Below are 16,521 nucleotides of genomic sequence, written 5' to 3'. Positions count from 1 at the left end.
CCAACTCTACCTCTTGGCATGCAGCAAGGCTTCCCACCGCAACGGCAGCACATGCCGGCCTGCGACCTCCGGAGCATGGGGTCTTTTGCTTCTGTGGCTCAGCCTTCTGGTGAAAGAAAGGCAACTGCATCATCATCTTCATCACATGCAAATTAAGCGTGACCTGTCGCCGGCTAACGAGGTGCCAAGGCTGGTGAGGCAGTTCCAGAGCAGGTGGACAGCCAAGACGAGGGTTAGCCTCACAGCCAACACAATGCCCTGGGTCTGGCATGGCTACAGAGAAACGGGTGAGTCTGAAAGGGCTGGAAACACCGGAGGTGCAACTGTGGGTTAGAGGGTTTTGGGGATGGTGGAGGAACAGGACAGGGTAGGGGCAGGGATCCCAGATTTTTTCCACTTCAGATTCCTCCTGTTATTATTCTCCGTCTTTGTTGCTCAGCTATGGTTTCAAATTCAATGTCAGAAATAAACGAGGACTTTGAAATACAAAACAGGAGTGGTTTCTGTTCTTTGGCAGGCAACATAAAACAGGGTTTATCTGGTGCTGCCTGGAAGCTGTACTGGTGCAAGGATTTTTCCTCCCCTGCTTTTGTCCCTCTTGTGTCCCCCTTCCTCCCTTGCCTCTGGCCTAGGTACAGGCATCCCAAAACCACAGTTTTACAGTTTAGCTCTTTATTGTGACACAGAATTTTTCAGTGTGTTTTGGAAATTGCCCTTGTAGGAGAAAAATCTGCAGGGCATACCAGAGAGTTGGCCGCTGTCGTCTGTGCCCTGCTGCGGGCTGGCCTCTGCCCCCCACCACCTCCAACTAGAGCTCTTCAGAGATGACGACAGCAGGGACAGGCTTTCCCAACTCACTTCTCAGTAGCTTTCTAGGAACTGATGGTTTATCATGTGTAAGATCCTCTTGGAGAGGGAACAGTGATGACTAAGTCCTAGGAATCCTTCCTCGCTGAGCAGGCTGGTCTACAGGGACTGGCTCCACAGCCAAGCCAAGTGGGGTGGCTTCAAGTCGTGAAGTCTGGCTCGAGGGGGCTCTTGCCCCTGAACTTGGAAGGGAAGTACAGCCTGGCAGCAGTCAAGGTGACTTGAGCCGACACGACCGGCAGCAAGCCTTCCTGTAGTACCAGTGAGAGCACAGCTTCACTTTCAGCACCAGCACGCAGTTGGCTGTCGCTTTGTCTTCACAGTCGTCTTCTGGGGAACAGAAGCATCCACAGAAGGGGTTAAAAAGGAGATGGGCTTCCCCAGCAGAGAGCTGGACAGAGCAAAGGGCTCCCAAGGGCTCCTCTCCCTCCCTGCCCTCCCAGACTTACCTGGTGCCTCTGTGGGGCACGGCTGGAGTTGGCACGTCTGCCTGGCTTCTGGTTTGGAAGTGGGGTCACAGCCCTGAGCCAGCGCTTCCCCCTGGTAACACTTCACCTCACGCAGTCGCACACCAGCACCACATGTCTTGCTGCACTGTCAGGATCGAGAGAGAGGAAAGGGATCATGAGAGGCATTTTTTTATTTTTCTGTAGTTCCCCAAGTTTGTTCTTCCAGTGAGACCACCTGGTCCCTGCTTTGGAGACTGTTCTTGAGGATGTTTGGGTCAAATCCCACACTGATCTCAAACTTAGGCTCCCTTCTCGTTGCTGCAGGAGAGCCTCCTTGAGCTGGGGTCAGGGCAGAGCAAGGGAGGAGTTTGCTTTCATCTCTTTAATGCGACTCGGAATTGTTTTTCCTTTGAGTGTTGATGCTGTGATGAAGATGAAGAGAATGGCTGCTGTCAGTCAGGCCCAGCTTGCCCTATCCTCCCACTCCCTAACCGCTCACCAGTTCGAGTCAAGGGAAAGACAGAACATTGTCTCCTGGCAGGGGAGGAGACATGGCTGTATCCTGTATGCCTGCAGTGTGGTGTGTGCTCTTGCTCGTGGCAATAATCCACACGCTCTAAGTTTTTTTCCAGCTTGGTGTGTGCCAGTCCCTCCACCTACTGCCTGGTCTGCAGAAGAGCAGAGCTCATGGTCCCATGGGGACCTAACAGAGCCCTCAGCGGAACAGGCTGCTAGAAAGGAGGTCGTGTTCCACCAACCAGGGTTATGAGGCCTCCTCTCCCCCTTCCCCACCACCCCGAGCCCTACCTGAGACCAGGAGGTAGTGAACCATGTTGAACATGGTCTCCTGAAACAGGCAGCTTGTTCCTCAGGTTTCTGAGAGGCTTCACAGCGCTTCTCGGGGTACTCCCTGTACACACCATTCTCCAGGCCCGCACACAAGACAACCCGGGTCTTCATCCCTCGCCCACAGCTGGCATCACACTGGGAAAGAAAATGTAACAGCCAGGTAACAAATGATGCTCATCAGCTGTAGTGCTTCAAGTAAGATGGCCTTCTGCTCAGAAGTAAGGTGCTTAATGCGTGTGCTAACACCAGTCTAACGAAGGTAGTTCTTCCCAGGTCACAAGAGCAATGGGTGCCTGAAAAAGAGCTGAATATCTTAGGGAGCAAGGACAGGAGCTGGTAATTAGTATTTATACAGCACTGGGAATGCTGAATTCACCTTGGCTGGCCTTGAAAGCAGCTACCACAAGGGACCTGGAGCAGCCAAGGTAAGACTACAAGAAGCTGTTTCTGTCTTATTTTATGTGTATCTGTGTTCTCAAAAACCATGTAGCGTATTCATGTAGCAACCTACATCTTGCAGTACTGACAAGCTTTGCATGGGCCCAAGGGGACCAAACTGCTGCACTGCAGGTGATTTGCGTGGTTAAGTACTGCTGAGTCCAGGGCTATGCAGGCTTAGCTGGGAGGACTCACTCTCTCAGGACACCACTAAGAGAAGCAGCAAGAGGCAAGATCTGATTCTAGCTTGGCTCTGCTCCCTGATGCCCACGGAGACAGTTGCCGGCTGAGATTTCATTGCTCTGTGCCCTTCTTCACCATGGCAGGGCCAGCACAGCTGGCTTGCATCTGCCCTCAGTCATCCTGTGAACTCAGAGCTGATCAGCTGAGAGAACACAGCAAAGGCAAAGAAGCTGGCACACACAAAGGTGGGAAGCTCAGCTGGTCTTTCAGAGTTCAGGTAAATTTAATAGCCTGGACACAGCTGAAAAACTGCACTGCAGTATTAGGTGTGACCCACACTGTAAGCCAGAGCAGGAGAGGGTTACGGGACTGCCATGGGTCCCCAGGTTTAACCAGTTTGTGCTTGTTACCAGTGCTGGAGGGAGACTCAGTTGAATGAAGTCAACAGCTATAAAGGGTAGCAACAGGAGAACAGAGGTTTAGCTATGGTTGGAGGGGAGAGGGCTTGGCTGCTTCTCTGGTTCCCTAGAAATTTTCTTCCTTAGTGCTTTGTGAATCCCTGTTTTGCTCAAGGCTTTAAAGACAAAGCTCAAACCCCACAACTGACTCAGTGTGTTCCTCTGGGTGCTCTGGGATTTGGATCAGCTTGTATCAGGAAGCCTAAAGCCTCTAGGCCTTGAGCAACAAAAGGGGAGTAAGCAGACTGGCAGAGATTGATTATTTGGTACAATGAGGCACCTGGACCATGTTGACTGGACTCCAAGTCCTGAGGCAAGCACACAGTCCTGGCCTGGATGTGACTTCAGGGCAGGGATCTGGGCTGTGGTTCAGGTTTACCTCTGGCTATCATTTATCAGAGATTAAGCTGGTTTTGTTGTGGCTTTCTCTTTAGTGGTGGGACCAAAATCTTGGGGGGGGGGGGGGGGGGCGGGGGAGAGGTGTCATTTTGGGGGCGGTGATTGCATGTGCTGGACAAAGAGCTCTGCTGGGGTGTCTGCAACTGCCAGCTGGGCGCCAGAGGTGGGAGAGGAGGATTATTTCCTTAGGACGTTGCTGCCCTCCATTGGAGGTCCCTGGGAAGGCAACAAATGCCAAAAACTTTGGGGTGGTCTACAGGGTATTGGAGGGGGACAAGCTAGGGTAGTCATTACTCCTTCCCTCTTTCTAAAAGGAGCTAGGACAAGGGTACCACTCCATGGCTGGAGGTCACACCATACAACCTTGCTCCAGCAAGGGAGCCAGGCTCCCACCATGTCCTGTTGGATATGGGGTGGGAAGGAGGGCTAATGACATAGGGCTGGGCTTGGTTTTACCTGGTCCCACTCCTGCTCCACCCAGTGCGCGGGGCAGTTCTTGTCTCCACATGGATGGACAGCCAGGGGCTTGGTGGCTGGGTCACACTGCGAGCTGGAGATCACCTTGCCCTCCAGGTTGCGACATGCGATGAAGCGGCTCATGCGTCCCTCACCACACGAACCTGAGCACTTGGAGGAATAAAGGGCATTTAGACACATCAGAAAGCAGGAAAGTGGAGGGGTCAGGGTCAGTGGTGCCAGGAGACCCCAGTCCAGAGCTTAGCCCTGGCACTGGTACTGTGGCACTGGATCCCAAGGGTCTTTAGAGGTACATCTGGTCAGGGGTTTCCATTCCCCAGGTGCCGTGAGCTTCCCAGATTACTGAATGGAGCTCACCTCACAGCTAATCAAAAACTTACAGCGTGGAGAGGCAAAAATGCAGATTATTCTAGTTTCTTGAGCTTAGCCTCTGCCAGAAGAAAGCCAAAGGAGAGCAGTAGCGTGACTGCCCACCTGCTCCCTCCTGCCAGCCCCGCACCCCCGGCATCGGGTGCAAGGAGAAGCAAACCCTCTGGACTCACCGGGCCCCAATCTGAAGCGGTCCAGCGGCGGTCGCAGGGTGGGCCTGTGCACGTTTTCTCACTGCTGGGCTTCCGGGACTCGTCGCAGAGGGGTGCTTCCACCGAGCAGCGCACCTCCCGCTTCATCGTCCCCTGCGTGCCACACCGGGCTGAACACTGCAATGGCCACGCAGAGTCAGCCCTGGGGCTCAGAAGTGGCGAACAAGGGGGATGAGCAAAGGCAAGGGAGGCAGCTATGCCCCCTCCCGCCTTCCTCCTGCTGCACTGGGGAGGAGGGGAAGGGCCCTGGCAGGGACAGAAAAAGGTGGGTCCATCTCTATCTCTGCTGCTTAATTACTTTGGGTCCTAGAACTCCAGCGCTCCAAGATGCTGAGGCCTGGACCCCTATTCAAAGTCACCAGGCAGCTCCACTGTCCCAGTCCCATGCAGGATGTGGGAAGTCAATCAAAGGGATTTCAACTGTGTTTTAGCTCCTCTGTGTCTCCATACTGTTTTCCCATCTGCCCTTAGTTAAATCCTTGGGAAGAGGGAGGCAAAGCCTCTTGCTGACAGGGCTTTCGCTTGGTCAACGTCCTGCTTGAGAAGTGACCTTAGAAAAAATTGTTTTTCAATGGCTTCTGTTTGTTGGGTAGTGCCAGAACAGGGGAGCAGTGGGTAAAGGCAGTCCTTGCTTCCCAGGATGGAGTTGGCCAGGGACTTCCTCAGTGCCCAGCATCTGCCAGCCACCATCCTCCAGGCCCCAGCCCAGCCCCAGCTGCTTACCTCTGGGAGCAAAGCTCCCCTTCTGCCTACCTCAGACCACTCGGAGAGCTCCCACTGGGGCCCACAGGCCTTGTTCTTGCAGGCTTTCCTCTCCATGGGCCTGGCCAGCCCAGCTGACTCACAGAGGTCGTCATAAACAGAGCTGTCAAAGCCCGGAGCCAGCATCTTCCAGCAGCGCACAGTGCGGTACTGATAGCCCTCACCACAGGTCCTGGAGCATTCGCTCCACCGGCTGGTCTCCCACCTCCACGAGCAGTCCCCAGGAGAGAAAGCACAAGGGAAAACCCAGGTAAGTGGGACAAGGGACAGGGGGTGGCTGAGGAGCTCCTGCACGCCTGAGACTCCCTCACCTGGTACTTGCTGCTATGAACCCGCTATCACGTATATGTCTCTGCTAAGGGGGATGCTGGTCTTGAAAGCCAACTTTGCCCTTAGCAGGCAATTCAGACAACAAATTCCTTCCCTCTTTGTGCTTACAAAGGCTTAACTGTTTAAGTGTATCTTACAGCCATTTCAGGGCTGGATATTTTGCAGAGAAAATGATCCTTACAAAGATATGTTGTGCCCATGGACAGCTGATGTCATTTCCACTCACCTAGGCTGGCAGTCTCTCCCTGTGCAAAATTCGTGAGTAGGTTCTGGTCGGGTTAGGGCATCACAGTATGTTTCATCCACTTCCACTCCGTCGTACCGTACACACATTGCGTAGGAGGTGCTGATACCTGCTGGGCAATCAAGACCCTCTCTTGGTCAGGCTCCATCAGATCCAAAAGCCTCCTCCCACCATGATTAAATTACTGGAGTGCTCACTGCATCTGAAACTCTACCTGCCATTTTAAAAAAAATACCAGTATTCTCTCCATCAACATCCAAAAAGGATCCCACACGATCAGTCACCTGAAGCCAAACCTACCTGAAGTGCATGTGGAGCTGCAGGGAGCATAAGCTGAGACTTTCCACCGATACATGTCAGCCAAGCTAATGTCGTCATGGCCCATGGGGCTCACATCAAACTCATTGCTGTGGAAAAAGGAGGCGGCGTGAGCTAAAACTGAAAAATTGCTGCAAACATAAAATACAGTGAATTTCCTCCTCGCTGTCTTTGAAGATGGGAAGAAACCCAGTGTTTCTGCTCTCCAGCTCCACCACTTTGGGTAAGATGGACCACTGATGAACAGAGAGTGTAAAGCCTTGATCCAGCTCCTGAATTCAACTAGCAAGGCTGTGAAAAGCCATGGATCAACATCCTCTGAGAGTAGGCATCGTTCATAGTGAGACTTGTCTGTATTACGGTCTTTTGAACATGTGGCTGCCCTCAGCCTCAGTTCATGCTATCACCTCAAGCGGTATGACATTAGGTTGGAAAGGGGAGCTCAAGTAAGGTCCCTCTTATCATATAATGTGGTGCAAAAGTTCACATGTGGCTTGCCAGAAATGTTTAAAAGGTGGTCCTTGTTTTCCTGCCAAATGTTTATTGAAGTCACAGAGGCATGTGTGCATGGAAGAATGGGACAGAAGGGGTATGATATGCTGGTAAATGTGTGTGTGTGTGTGTATGTATGTGACGTGTTATAGACTCCTGGCCTTCTTTACAATCACATTAGTGTTGCTCCCCCAGCTCCTTCAGAACTCATTTAAATGGATCTCTTAGAGGCTGACGGGGGCAAAAGACGTTCTGGGAGCTCAGAGTCAAGCCAGTTGTGCCACACCATTGGTCAACATCTACAGCAGCTACATGGATAGACATTGGAGAATGGGGACATCAAGGACAGCAGTCAGACTACCAGAGGATTGGCTTGACCCTCCCTCCCCAGCTAACCATGCTCCTGTTTTGCCCAGGAAATCAAGTGCCACCTTTCAGTGCCAGGGGCTTGCAGAGGCTCTGCCTGGCTGATGTCCGTGGTTGGGCTGGCACCTAGCAGAGGGCTCTCCATAGATGCCATCATGCTGTAGTTGGCTGCTTCCCCCTGACTCCCAGCAAATGCCTCCACCTTCAAGTCCTCCAGTGAGTTCTTACGGGCCGGCGCTTTGTGGAGGCCCTGCGGCCACCGGGCAGCTGTCTCGGTCCATAGTCCTGCTGTGGCATTCCTCGGGGCCAGCCTGGCTGCCAGGTGCTGCAGCTCCCTACAGAATGCAGTGTTGTGTGGGTCTCGGTGACACAGTCGCCTGAAGAGACGAAGCCTGGAGGATGCTATGCGGCTGTTCTCCGACAGCTCGGATCTCCTCATGCTGTAGGGTACAGCTGTGCTGATGGAAATTTGATTGAACCTGAGAGCTGGGAGAAAAATATAGGGATGCTTTAACTATATTGGATGGCTTATACTTCAGCATGTGGTATTTAGCAAGGCAAAAAACATTCAGTATTGGGCCTAAAAATCATAAATTGCCACCAGGGTGCACCAACAGGTTTTAACTGCCCTCAGTCCATTGCTCAGGAGCTCTATTTAAGCTCAGACCTGGGCCTTCAGTCCCGGCCTGAGCAATGTTGTAGGTGTACTTTGTCCCTGAATTGTTATTTGGCTTTCCCAGAGTGCCCTCAGATTTGACTGGTCACCTTGCTTTCACCTGATGATCACTGGACTCTTTGAGTTTGAGGAGTTGCTAGGACCTGTTGCTGTCACTGCCCTGCTTGCCAAGCTCAGGTGCTGTGGGGCTGCCTTGCCCAAGAGGGCACTGCCCGATCTGTATCGTGGCCACCCTCTCCCAGTGACCCTTTCCTTATGGATCTATTGGCCCTTGCTGCTCCCTGACAGTCTCCACCCCGCTATTAATCATCTTTCCCTCCTGTCTGCTCTGATGGTAAAGCCACCTTAGATTTCAAGACCACCAATGTAGCATGTCTGCTTTCAGTGAACAAAATGGGAGAGAAGGAAAAACAAAGCAACCAACCCAACTCTGTTTCTCCACCAACTGGTGCAGCTTCCTCCTCCTCCTCCTCCTCTCCTGTGTTTGCATGGTAGACCTGTCTCATCTGGAAGTCATACTTCTCTTCACCTTGTTCCCAGCCCCAGTCCCGAGTCTGACTGGTGGAGTTGGTTTGGAAGAAGTGCGGGTGGCTGAAGCCTAAATCTTCATGCCCTTCTCTTAGAGGAAGCTGTTCGCTGGTATCATCTGGCGACAAGGAGAGCCACGTGACGTTGAAGTCCTGGGCAGCTCTGGAGTTGGCTGGAATGGGATGGTTCTGGCTGGTCTCTGGTAGGTGATGGTAGAGGGGTCTGTCTACAGCAGGGGCTGCAGTTCGGAGCGGTGGTGTCCGTGGTACAGTGTAGTCATAAGTTATGTGTGGCATTTTCCCATTGAAGTTATAGTACTGGAGGCAACAGGGAAAGAAAACAACACCTTTTTTGTTTTAAGGACATGTATTTCCCAGAGACCTCCTCTAGTCACATCCATTTTGTGACGGATGTTAAAAGAAACCCGAGGAAACCTCCCAAGACAGTATCTGGCTTCCTCAGCCACCTACACACTCAGGTTTGGCTTGGGAACCAGGTTAATATTCCCTTTGTCTGAGGGAGGCTCACAATTTTGGGACAGGCAAGACAGGAAAGCCTAAAACTAGCTCCTCACATACCATGGCGTTCAGAGATTGGTTAGTGGGCCCATGAGCTATGATATACTCCAGCCCATCTGAGTTCAGGCTCGAGGGCCGCCGGTACTTGAAGATTGTGCCAGCTACCCTGAAGTTCTGGGGGTTGTCAATGGCGGAGTTGCCGTTGAAGAAGAAATGCCCGGATTCATCTGCGAGTGCTTCAAAGAGAGAGAAAAGGGACAAATGTGACACTCTGTGCAGAGCACCGGGGCTGCGCTGGCACTGGGAAGAGCAAAGAGCTCATGACTGAGAAAAGCCCCACAGAAAAAGAACCACAGGCTCTGCAGCGTTCATTTTCCACATCCTCAGGTCAGATCAGCGGTGTTCAATGCCCGCTGCTTTCATTCCCCTCTCCAACCGGAGCGCAAATGCCTTCACAACAGGGACTGCCCATAGTGAGCTTGGTCTGGCTGCTGGAGATGTGGTAGCCTTGGCTCATGGAGAGATGAAGTGCCCCTGCGCTACCCTGGAGGAAATGCTCACAGATAGCGCGCTCTCAGCACAGATGGGTGTGCGCAGGGCCCTCCTCCCACCCCCCCGGCAGCTGAACTGGGATCTCCGCAGCCATCTGGCTCCACTGCTTACCTAGGATGTTTTCTGTTTTCCTGCGCTCAATGATGAGGATGTCCGTGGCACCGGCAGGGATGTTGGTGATGAACACGTAACCTAAGGAACAGAGCAGAGGGTGAGGAAATCTCAAGGACAGAATAAAAAGGTGTGGGTAGGAAAAGCAGCTCGCGGGACAAGTGTATACATAGGAGGGCAGCGCTGCCCTTCAGGGGCAGAACACTAAGGACATAAATGCATGTTGCGCCAGTCTGTGAGCTCTAATCCCAGCTCCCCTCTGAAGTCCCATTACAACTCGCCTCTACCGTCTCTAAGGCTCAGTCTAAGCACTGCTGGGTTTGGAGTCAGGAAGGAGCTGCACAAGTGTAAGAGTCTGGCTTTAGGTGTGTGGCTGAATGTGCTCTCATGCTCTTTCTGGCAAGAGCACAGAAAAAGCTTACTAGTGATCAGGCTGATGCTGAACAGAGGATGGAAAAGACCATAGGTCCCCCCAGTCCCTGACTCAACAGAATTTGTCTCAGGAGTAGCATAAAAATTGACCTTTAAAGGGAGAGGAAATAAGAAGGCTCTTAAAGTTGCGTGGCTTGGCAGCTTGTCTTTCCTGCTAGAAATGCAGGTCTTATCCGTTCTGTAAGATTTTAGGAGGACTGGAATGGGAGGCCAAAACTGTATCTGTACTGCTAGAGGGGTTAGCATCATTACCCCTGCTCTGGAAAAGGGCCTGAGTGCTTTTCTAGTCTGGTGTCTGTAGAGCGTGAGGCAGACTAGTGAAACAACAGTGTGAAATGATGTTCCAAAACATCCTCAAACCACAGTTAATTAATTACTAATGAGCATACCACAGTCTATACCTTCTGTAGGTGGAGGAATGGGCCATGAGGTTGCAAGGGATGAATCTCAGCCCAGTTTCAGAGGGACTGTCCCTCAGCTGTGCCAGCCATAGGCAGGAGACTGAGTGCAGACTGAAACAAACGCTGTGACCCTCATCAAGTTTCAAATGAACACGTAGCACAAATAAAAGAAGATTCATTGATCTCTTCAAACTATCTGAGGTAGGCAAGATGCCAAAATCAATAGGAACAAACAGATCCCCAGCTGCTTCCTATTGTAAAGAGCTGAAGGGAAACCTTACCAGCCTAATATACAGTACATCAAACCAATCTCCTCTGATGATTAAGTGAAAAGGACAAAAGACAGGCATTTAAGCAGGGGTGGCACTCTTCAGCTCTTTCCACCAAGTGGTTGGGAAACTCCTACCCGCGTTCAAGCCAGTCACCCTTCATGCCAGCTGGTGGTAAGAAGTAGCAGGTGAAGTCTCCGGACTGTGGTAGCAGGGAGTACCTATCTGTGAGATTGCCTTTCGGAAGCTGCCCGAGACACGGTGGCAAGTGCTGCCGTCCCCTCCACACACCCTGCATCTGTCCATCGTCCGGGGTGAGTACAGGCTCCCATCGCACCCAACTGGCTGCAAAGAATAAAATAAGAGGGGGTTTTCTGGGGCCAGCTTATCCCCATGACATCAGGGTCTTTTCAAGGAAATGCTACCACACCCTTTTTGTGAGGTTCTGGGGGAAGATGTAGGGTAGCTTGGAGTGGAGTAATGAATGAAACCAACAGCAGCAGAAGTTCACCTGTGTGACTTGTGACATCTACACTGTGCCCCTGAACCTGAGGCAGGGGCTTGTGTGTGTAGGTGAACGGAGTAAGACTTGGGTAAGCTGTTTTGGTTCCTTCTGTCTCTGCATTTCTCTGTCTCATTTCTGTCTCTGCCAGTTCTCCTCACTGACATAGCAACGTGTAACATCACCCTCCAGGAGATGCTGCATCAAAGGCAGGCCTGCCTGAAGTTGTAAGGTACCTCTCTGTAGCACTATATACAACCACCCCTCATCCTTGCTGTATGAGAGAAAAAAAATCAAATAGAAGATTTTTTTTTAAATTGGATTACTATATAAACAAACTTGCAATTCTAGTCGTCTCTGTGCTGGGAGAAAAGTGCTGTCGCTCAGTGGGAACACATGGATGTATACAATTCCCTTTGTGTGAACCTCTCTGCTCTCCTCTAGCCCACAGGCATGTGAATGTAATTACTCCACGCCAGGTCTCAATTTCAATTCCCTGCTGGCCTTGTGATGACCAGGAGGTCCAGCCATGCACTTACACTCCCAATTCCTGTACTACTTCCTCCCAGAACCTCACCTCACACTTCCCATTGATGCAGACCCCTTGATAGGTCCTGTCCTTGCAGGAGGTACCATCCTGTGCTCGGGCCATCAGTTGCCTCTCTCCGCTCCGGGTGGTGCATTGGAGGTCACACGGCTTGTTGGAGATACTGGTGTAGTCATCTGAAGGGATAGAAGCAGAAAGTCACCAGGCAGATCTAGGTGCTGAGAGATGGACAGCAAGGAAGGGGACTTTCCTCTTATCCATACTGATGGTTTGCTATGAACCTTGGATGTTCTTGCTGCTTGAGATGAGACCCCAAGGCTACAGATTTTGTAGCCTGTAGTAAAGGGGTCATGCCTAGCAGAAATGCTTCTTGCTGGCAAACCTTCTTCCTCGCCATACCCTCTCCCCTTAGCAGTGCCATCCCCTGTGCCAGACAGGGGACTCTGTATCGGCAGATCCCAGGCCACATATAAATACACAAGAGCAAGCAAGACCTGTAAGAGGGGTACTGACTGTATGGGGCTGTGGCCAGCTACATCCCATCCAGCTGAGCAACTGAAGCTAAAGGTGTAGATGTTCTATGCCCCCTTGGCAGCAAATGGAAAAACAGGTGGGTCCAGAAAGATGGTAATATCTGAGGTGAGCTCATTCTGGGCCTCAAGGGCCATCTGGCAACCCATATGAAGCAACTTGTCTTGCCTGTGCAGGAAAAGGATGGGCATCCTGTTCAGAAAAACCCACCACCAACCTAGTGGGAAGCATGCTGGGTGACAGAGGCAGCCAAAATGGTAGAAGGCACAAAGAGCGTGAACACCCACTCTGCCAAGATGACTGCTGGTTAGCCAAGACAACTCAGAGAAGCCTGTGTCCTGTCTGCCCACCAGTGCCTGCTGATGTAGGATCCAAACCAGGAGCAATGTGGTGAGAGAGGAGGCCTGGCTGAGTGAAGCGGTTCTGTGAAGAGACAGGGAACGATTTCTCCAAAGCAGGGAGCACAGGGAAGCACTTCCAGGCCAGCCAGGAGCATCCATCCCTTGTTCCCTGGGACCTTCCCCTTCTCCTGTGTCTGAGAAGATCCTGTGGGTGTTTTCTCACCCTTATCCTTTGTGTGGAGCTGTGAAAACCCACCTGGATAGAGAGGCATCCAGTGGTAGTAGCGCTTCCCAAAGGCTTTGGCATTGAAACTGGAGCACTGCTGCTGTTTGAAGCTTGCTGTGTTGGCTGGGCACGGCTATGGAGGGAATAAATGTGATCAAAAGCTCCCTATGTCACAGCCATGGTTGTGACAGCTGCTTGTCCCTGCTGCATCCTTGGAGGATGAAAATGCCCTGTCCACCCTGGAAGGAATCAGTGATGGACTCTGACGTGCTGTAACACCAGCAGAAAGGCCAAGCCTCCATCGCCAAGGGCCCCTCCGACAGCTATATTTAACAGTCCTGCAAAAACTGCTTCCAGCGAAGGGAAAAGCGTACTGGAAAAACTTCATCCCTCCCCCTCACCCCACAACAAATATGTTTTCACATCCTTTTCCCCCACCTCTCAGTCCCACAGTGTAAAGCCCATCTCCCACGTGTGGATTGTACCCCTTGTCTGCACTCCTCTGACGGACCAGTCACACCCTGAGTGCTGGTGCTCTTGCAGCTCCAAGTGTGACCCCCTAAGTCTCACATGCCCCAGTGAGGACCAGTCAGTACTGGAAGTGGTTCTTACCTGCTGCTGGCACAGTTGGTAGTGCTTGGCTTGACCAACGCACATGGTGCTGTTTGTTCCCTGGGGCATCTGGAGCCTGCAAAGCAGAAAGAAAATGAGCTGCAGGGCTGTGAAGCACCAAGGTATTGAAGACGACAGAGGATCAGGCCTGACTTAATGGGGAGAAGCAAGGCAGATACTTTATCGGAGCAAAGCTTTCTGGATCTAGGGTAGCCAATATCTCCTCTAAAACACATTTTCAGTGCTTTTAGGTGGACTGTGATTTTAGGCTACTCTTGTTTTGAGGCAGGTTGTGCAGACAGGGAGCAACTGCAGTATCATCACCACTGTGTGCCTCCACCTCTGAGCTCCAAAAGGGTTGTGTGACAAAAGGACAATAGACCCTCATGATCCATCACTCCCAGGGAAGCACCCAGGATTTGCAGTGACCAGGGGAGTTGATTTCAGGATTCATTGTGCAGTAGGCAGAGATGGTACCTCTCGTGGGGACTGGACACCTTAGAAGATTAGCAGGAAAGGCTTGGTGAAGATGATGGACCAAAACCATGGGAATCTCTCAACACTTGATGCTTTAGCTCTGGCTAGCAGCAGTTATCCAGGGGATACTGGAGTCCTTGACTGATGCAAAGGCAAAAAAATTCTTGAAAGCTGGGATGACGTAGCAAAAATGGCTGAGATCACAGCTTAAGGCAATGCATAAAGATCAGCAGCAGACAATGCGTTAATAGCATTGGAAACTCAGGATGCACTACGTGATGAAGAACCCCGTAGGCATATTCAAGCTGGACTGGCTAGAGGTGCTGCAGCTATCCCTCCAGAGCAATGCTTTACACAATGTAGGCAAAGCCTAAATTTGCACCAAAAGCCTTGAAAACTGCCACTCCTTTCAGCTGAAGCAGAGCCTGCCTGCAAACTCTGGCAGAAATTGTTTCATGGGCATACTTGGCTCACACTTAAGCCATTCTCCTTAAAGCTGCAGAAACCTTTTGGCTGGGTTTTACGTTGGGCTTTTTTTTTTTTTTTTTAAATTCAGATTTGAACCCTGGAGTAAAATGCCACAGCAAAGCCCTCCCCTCCCCAGCTGTGGAGTCAAGGATAGAGCAGATGCCAAAGGGAGAGAAAAATCTCTCTTCTGGCAGCAGGCAAAGGGCAGAAGGGCTGCTCTGACTGTGCAGGGCTGTGGGACAGCCCCGGGCTCCCTCCTGCCCTCTGCTTCCTACTGCTCTCCCATGACGGCCACCAGTGTGCTGGGGAGGAAGAGCAGCAGCACAGACGTTGGCAAGTCCAGTTAGCAGGAAGACCACGTCCAAACGGAAGGTACTGCAGCACATCTGGGACCTCACCACACTGCCAAGCAGCCCCCATAAAAGAAGTCTTCTGCTGCCGGGAGGAGAGCAGATGGGGGCCCTAGTCTGAGCTTCCTCCACTCAGGAGTGCATTCACGCAGAAGGGAAAGGGGCCAAGCGTGGGGCGGGCAGCCCCCGTGGGCTTGCTGTGCTGCAGGTTGCCAGCTCTCATTAACATCTCAGGAGCCTGGAGCAGCAGGGTAGTGAGGTGCCCGAGGAGGAGGAGGGCTCGGTGGCAAGGTGACCCAGAGGGGAGAGCAGGAGTTCAGGCAGCCGACGCTCCCCAGCTCTCCCTACTCCCACAAAGCCTGTCCAACAGATACCAAACTGCTATCAGGACTGTCGCAGCTGTAGGGGACAAACGGGGCTGTAGGGGACAGCCAGATAAATGTCAGAGGGGAAAAAAAACCTGCAAGCTCGGCAGGGAATAAAGAGGGGAAATTGCTGAGACGTGGCTGAGCTGGCTGCTGCCAGGAGTAAATCAAGTTCTGATAAGGTGTCCGGGAATACGTACCCACATCCTCAGCACAGGATGTGGCTACAAATCAGGGTTAGGCTGGTCAGAGCAGCCGTGGCAAGCTAGGGTTTGCGAAAGAAAGGGGAAGAGGAATAGGACTGGTCTCCAGCCCACAGCCCCATCACCGTCAAGTCTCCCGCAGGCCCCAAGACCCTTGCTCCCCATCAGACGAGCCCGGCTGAGTGAGCGACACGTTCAGGGGGCCTGTCGCCTGCCCCACTGCAGTGTGCTTCTCCCCACCGCCTACCCCACAGGCAACAGCCGCCTTTCCTTCCAAGCGGCTGCAGAAGAGAGAAGGGACGACCCTTCAAACCCAGGAGGTTTGGCCCCAAAATGCAGGTCGGGGGCACCCCGTTCCCCTTCTGTTGCTTGAGGCCTGGGACACGACTCACCTCTGTCGCAAGCAGTGCCTCTCCCGGGACATCACGCCTCCCCCGCAGGACCGGGAGCAGGTAGACCAGGAGCTCCACTCTCCCCACCACTTGGTGACTTCTTCATCCCAGGGGCCAGCTCCATCTGCTGCCTCACTACTGTCCTGACAGAAACAGAGAATGGTTAGCTGGAGAACCTGGCTCCTCACCAGGATCCCTGTGAGGCCACGCCAAGCTCACACATCTCAAAATTCAAACTTCCCTCCAAGACTGAGTATTGCATGGGAAGGAGGACGCCTCTGGGATCTCACAACATGATGTGCAGAAGGGCTGGACGTGTGTGACAGTGACGCTAGCTGCAGCCTGACCCCACAGCATCGCTCCCAGCCCGGGTCAGATCACAGCACATGCTGCCCGCCTGACGCGTGGGCAGGAGAGCAGAAGAAAAGCGGCGGTGCTTGGGCGGGGAAGCTGGGGGTAACACGTCTGTCCCTTGCTGCAGCTGCATTTCAATTAATAAACTTCTCTTTTTTTTTTTTAAGAAGTCAGCTCAGATCCAAGCTCTTCACCTTCCAACCCTCACAAGAGTCATTTTCAGGAGTGCTCCAGAACCAGAGCCTCCTGCAATTGCTGTCATGCCCTCTCCCCACCCACCCCACTATGCTCAGAAGAGGACTGCTCCCTCTCCCAACATGCCTTGCTGGGGTTGAGCCTTTAAATTTGGCAAACCTGAGCTCTTCTGGTCCCAATGTGGTCACTGCAACAGGCTGCTGTTGGCTGTGCCTCCACAATTCCCAGCAGGTAAGGAATTCTGTGTTTTTGTTGGTT

General features: G+C 52.3%; 1 protein-coding gene across 1 annotated transcript; it reads right to left on the bottom strand.

The window, feature by feature from the left end:
• Positions 1–702: 702 nt before the first annotated feature.
• On the bottom strand, positions 703–15,857 carry LOC104622077 (ADAMTS-like protein 2; the record flags this gene model as incomplete). The annotated part of the gene is made up of 17 exons (XM_010288738.1): positions 703–1,197; positions 1,317–1,461; positions 2,124–2,300; positions 4,100–4,270; positions 4,663–4,818; positions 5,455–5,668; positions 6,020–6,146; positions 6,338–6,444; positions 7,442–7,548; positions 8,336–8,734; positions 8,996–9,171; positions 9,599–9,679; positions 10,922–11,045; positions 11,780–11,925; positions 12,878–12,980; positions 13,460–13,535; positions 15,715–15,857. Coding segments are annotated over 17 exons (2,571 nt in total), but the record flags the coding sequence as incomplete, so codon positions are not given.
• Between the last annotated feature and the right edge of the window lie 664 nt (positions 15,858–16,521).

Source organism: Phaethon lepturus, unplaced genomic scaffold (assembly GCF_000687285.1).
Source record: "Phaethon lepturus isolate BGI_N335 unplaced genomic scaffold, ASM68728v1 scaffold30546, whole genome shotgun sequence".
Lineage (NCBI taxonomy): Eukaryota > Metazoa > Chordata > Aves > Phaethontiformes > Phaethontidae > Phaethon > Phaethon lepturus.
Note: the sequence above shows the minus strand (reverse complement) of the source record. Positions and strands in the feature narration are given on the sequence as shown.